This window comes from Phaseolus vulgaris, chromosome 3, assembly GCF_000499845.2.
Source record: "Phaseolus vulgaris cultivar G19833 chromosome 3, P. vulgaris v2.0, whole genome shotgun sequence".
Classification (NCBI taxonomy): Eukaryota; Viridiplantae; Streptophyta; class Magnoliopsida; order Fabales; family Fabaceae; genus Phaseolus; species Phaseolus vulgaris.
This window is the reverse complement of record NC_023757.2, coordinates 21,807,916-21,813,252: the sequence shown is the minus strand read 5'-3', so window position 1 is coordinate 21,813,252 and position 5,337 is coordinate 21,807,916. Positions and strand designations below refer to the sequence as shown.

At 34.8% G+C, this 5,337-nt stretch overlaps 1 protein-coding gene across 1 annotated transcript; it reads right to left on the bottom strand.

The window, feature by feature from the left end:
- Nucleotides 1–4,382: 4,382 nt before the first annotated feature.
- Nucleotides 4,383–5,108, bottom strand: LOC137839347 (uncharacterized). Its single transcript, XM_068648467.1, has one exon. It carries the CDS (start codon nt 5,106–5,108, stop codon nt 4,383–4,385), a length of 726 nt encoding a protein of 241 aa, XP_068504568.1.
- Between the last annotated feature and the right edge of the window lie 229 nt (nt 5,109–5,337).

The following is a 5,337-nucleotide window of genomic DNA, read 5'->3' as shown; positions in this document are numbered from 1 at the left end:
GTTCGACATCTCCTGTTCCAATACAGAAAGGAGACAAATTTAGTCTCATGCAATGTCCAAAGAATGACTTGGAACGGAAACAAATGGAGAATATACCTTATGCATCTATTGTTGGGAGTTTAATGTATGCTCAAACTTGTACACGACCAGATATTAGTTTTGCAGTTGGTATGCTTGGTAGATACCAGAGTAATCCTGGATTGGATCATTGGAAAGCTGCAAAGAAAGTTTTAAGATACTTGGATCACATGCTTACTTATAAAAGATCTGATCATCTTGAGGTGATTGGATATACAGATTCAGATTTTGCTGGCTGTGTGGATACACGAAAGTCTACATTTGGTTATGTGTATCTTTTAGCCGGAGGAGCGATTTCATGGAAAAGTGCGAAGCAGTCAGTCATCGTTGCGTCCACTATGGAGGCTGAGTTTGTGGCATGCTTTGAGGCCACAGTTCTGGCTAATTGGTTGCGGAATTTTATTTCAGGACTTGGAATTGTTGACAGTATTGCCAAGCCGCTGAAAATTTATTGTGATAACTCCGCAACAGTCTCCTTTTCTAAAAACGACAAGTATTCCAAAGGTGCTAAACATATGGAATTGAAATACTTTACCGTTAAAGAAGAAGTTCAGAAACATAAAGTGTCAATAGAACATATTAGCACTGATCTTATGATTGCTGACCCTTTAACAAAAGGGTTACCGCCCAAAACATTTACTGGTCATGTTGTAAATATGGGCATTATGTCTACTAGTAAATTATGAATGTTGTTTTTTTGACACTCTGAGCTCATTGATAAATAAAGTTTCTGAAATTTATGTTGTTTTCTACTTTATGTATATGCATGCAAATTATGTTATTATGGTGTGGAAAACAAATTATGTTGTTATTGATGACAATGACATTATGTTTGAACCTATTATGGATTTCTCACTATAAAGTCATATTAAGGAGAAAGAATGATATAGTAGTACATGGAAGGAAATGTGTTGATTCAAATGACATGTAACCGCCATGACTCTTATTATTTCTGTATTCTTGATTATGAATAATGATAGAACCAATTTATGTAAGGCCTTTTAAATGCGCATTTATGTAATTATTAAATCATGAAAGTATTATAACTCATATGAGTCAAGTGGGAGAATGTAAGAAATTATGTAAATTAATTTCTATAAAGTGACTCACATGACTTAGAATTTGGGCTTTGGGCCCAAATATGATTTAATAATAATAATAATAGAATAAAGGTCCATTGGTTAATGTGAGAAATATATACATCTGATGATATACCTAATGAAAACCTACATCTGATGGAGATTGGGTACTAAAGCTATAAGGTTCTGTCTCTGCAAATAATAGTTGTCTCACTGTTAACCATCACGAAAGTGTGAGACAAGAACGGAATTGCAAGAGATAGATTGGGATAAAGGAGATAAAGTAACTGCTCAATTAGGATCACTCATGGATCAAGGTAAGTGTCTATTCCTTCTTGATTATATGATTGTGTGAGAATCATGATATGATAAGATCTATATGTGAACACATTATTGTGTGTGTTCAATTTACGTTTATTCATGTTTTAACTTACAAATAATCCTATTGAAGGTTTACAACCAAATTCTATAGATGATTTGCATGATTTGGGTGCTGATGATGATGAAAGTGAAGGAACATTTGTGCATGAAAGATGGCTGTCAGATGCAGAGTGGGAATCAGAAGAGTTAGACAGCGTGAATGAATTTGAAAATGGTGAGGAGGATATCAGTACAGGTGGTAAATTTTCATCATTTGAAATGCCAAAAAACATGACAGATTTTTCGGGGGATTTGGGAACCTATTTTACAGACAAGGAAGCATTTAAAGATGCCATTAGAACTTATGTTGTCCATTCAGGGAGGAATTTAAAATTAATAAAAAATGATAATTCGAGAGTTCGTGTGTGTTGTATTGGAGAACAAGGACAATGTGAATGGTGTGCATATTGTGGGTTCTTACCCTCAACAAGGTGTTGGCAGTTAAGAAAACTAAATGACATGCATATCTGTGCTAGGTAGTTTAAGGTTGATTTGTTGAGCACTAAATGGTTGAGTGGAAGGTTGGAGACTTCTTTAAGTTAGAATCCAAAATTGAGAATTGATGATGTAAGGAATAAAACCATTAAAATTTGGAGCACAAGTATAAGTAAGTCAAAAGCTCAACGGGCAATGGCCATGGCGATGAAGAATGTCTAGGGTACATTTTAAGAGCAGTACAAACGAATTTATGACTATGCACATGAGCTGATGTGTGCAAATCCTGGGTCTACAGTGAAAGTCAAAGTTAAAGATATGAATGGATTCAAAGTTTTTAACAGATTTTATGTCTGCTTAAAAGCTTGCAAGGATAACTTTATATCTTGTAGGCCCATAATTGCTTTGGATGGATGTTTCTTGAAAGGATTTTATGATGGTGAACTGTTGACATAAATTGGGAGGCACCCAAATGATCAGATGCTTCCTTTAGCATATGATGTGGTTGAGTTTGAATGCAAAGATTCTTGAACCTGGTTTTTGCAGCTTTTTATTGAAGATGTTGGGGGAGTACATGTATGTCAAGGCATGACTTTCATGTTTGACCAACAAAAGGTATATTCTTTGTTGTCAATTGTTGATTTTGTCTGATGATAATTTTCATTTAACTATTTTATATATGACTTTTGACAGGGTTTTCTTCCTGCCATTCAAGAACTCATACCTGGGGCAGTGCAACGGTTCTGTGGAGGGCAGCCGGCAGCACATATCCCCAAGCATGGGAGAGGGAGATGAGGGTTATAAAGGAAGTCAATGATGATGCATTCAAACATCTTATTGCATTACCTCCCAGGCAAGTATTGATACTTTTCTTTTAGGTGAAAAAACTGAAAACTGTATTGATTGTAATTGGTTGATGGCTATTGATTATTTCTCCATTGGCATTGGGGAATTAATTTTGAAAATGTAGTGTCAAACTAAAACAGAATTTATTAAATAACACATGCACATGCACTTGTTTATGTTAGAATATTGTTAGAATTTGACAGCGGTACACAATCACTAAATTATATATTGTTTATGTTGTGATTTGTGGTGGAAAACCTAACTTTATATCTAACTTTATTTGTGATGCTACAATAATTGTCATGTGGGGCTAGTTAAGACACGTATAGTGAGAGGCACATCATGGGGCCTTCATTGCCTATTCATGCTTACATTTTAGAGAGTAGAATCAGCTTTGAAATTTGAATTTTAATATCATTTTGAGACATGAGTGACAAATTTTAATCTGATTTCAAAACTGAACACTACATTCAGATTTGAAAATTCCATGTCATATTTTGCTCCCTATTGTTCACTCCCAAATTGTTTGTAATTGGTTGATGACTATTTGATTATTTCTCCATTGGCATTGGGGAATTAATTTTGAAAATGTAGTGTGAAACTGGAATAGAATTTGTTAGATAGCACATGCACATGCACATCCACTAAACTTATACAACACATGCACACCAATTCCTAGGATCTGAAATCATTTATTTTCGTGTACTAGGTTTTGGTCCAGATCAATGTTCACATTCATTCCAAAATGTGACTCACTTGTGAACAATATTTCTGAAGGCTTTAATAGTGTGCTTGTACCAGAATGTGCAAAACCTATCATTACCATGCTAGAAGATATTAGGACTTATATGATGTAGAGATGGGCCAAAATCAGATTGAAAATTGCCTCATTTAAAGGATCAGTAAGTCAAAATATTTTAAGCAGGTTACAAAAGGAAGCAAATCAAACTCGATATTGAATACCCAGGTTAGATGACAACATTCATACATTATTTTAAAATTTTATTATCTTGTTACATATGTCTAACAAATTCTATCATCACAAGCATGTTACAACCGGTTGAATCGACCTTTTAACCGATGTTTTTTTGGTACAGATGTAAAAAGGTTTTGAAATCTTATTTTCTTTGCTTTGAGGATAGAAGCCTAAACTAGCTTTTCCAAAAACACATTTTTGAGATGCAAGAACATCTTCAAAAATGGACTTTCCAGTTGTAAGTTTGTCCAAGGTTTTCAAAAGATAGTGAATCTTTCTTTCAAGATTTTCACAATTTTCACAAACTTTTGACTCACAACTGCATGATGAGTTTTTGTAAACTAAATCAAGGTTTTCAAAATCTTCTTTTGTTTTACTCAGTTCTTCCTCTAGAGACTTGACTCTATTTTCCAACCAGTTATTTAGACCTTTCAACCGGTTGAAAGAAAGTGCCAATCGGTTAGCCTCTTCATGAGTTTCATTGAAAGCTTAAAGCAATTGATAATATTTGTTACCTTTACTTGAGGATGAAGAAGTTATGCTACTTGCTACTGAAGCTTTAAGACACATATTTTCTTCTTCATCATCTGAAGAGCTTGAGGATGATACTTCATTGTCATCCCATGCCACATATGCCTTCTTGGCTTTCCCTTTTTTTTCTCTTTCTTGAACTCTGCCTTTTCTTTGACTTCATTATTGGGGCATTTTGCCTTGATATGACCTTGTTCACCACATCCATAGCAAGTGTATTTGTTAATATTAAAATCACTAGGTTTTTTAGAATCATACCTCTTTGAAGCTTGCCTTTTCCTCAAGAACTTGCTGAATTTTCTTGATAACAAACTCATGTTGTCTTTATCACTTCCACTTGAGTCTTGTTGTCGTTTGCAAGCTTTAAGAGCTATACCCTTGTGGTGCTTGTCCTCACTTTCTTGAACAACAAGCCTATTCATTTCAAGCTCATGTTCCCTAAGCTTACCAAACAATGATGCAACACTCATTGATGTTAGATCTTTTGATTCAAAGATGGCAGTAACTTTTGGCTGCCATGATCTATCAAGACATTTCAGTATCTTGATGTCCAGCTCCTCCTTGTCAAAAGTCTTACCAAGACTCATCAAGTGATTCACTATGTGAGAAAACCTCTTTTGCACATCACATATGGTTTCTCCCTTCTGCATTATGAAGAGTTCATACTCTTGAATCAGAGCATGCTTTCTAGCTCGCTTGACATCATTTGTCCCCTCATGTGTGACTTCAAGGATGTCCCACATTTCCTTTGCAGAGCTACACTATGAAACCCTGAAAAATTCATCACAGCTCAAAGTAGAGGTTATTATATTTTTGGCAATCCAGTCAAACTTGGCTCTTTTACTTTCAGCCTCGGTCCACTCAAATGAAGGTTTATCAATTAAAACCTCATCTCTTTTGACTTGAGGTATAAAGGGATCATTTTCAATCGTTTCCCAAATACCCTTATTAGTTAAGTGTATAAATATTTTC

Excerpts from the sequence above, each read along its gene's own strand:
- LOC137839347 (XM_068648467.1), bottom strand. The coding sequence starts at position 5,108 with ATGTGGGACATCCTTGAAGTCACACATGAGGGGACAAATGATGTCAAG.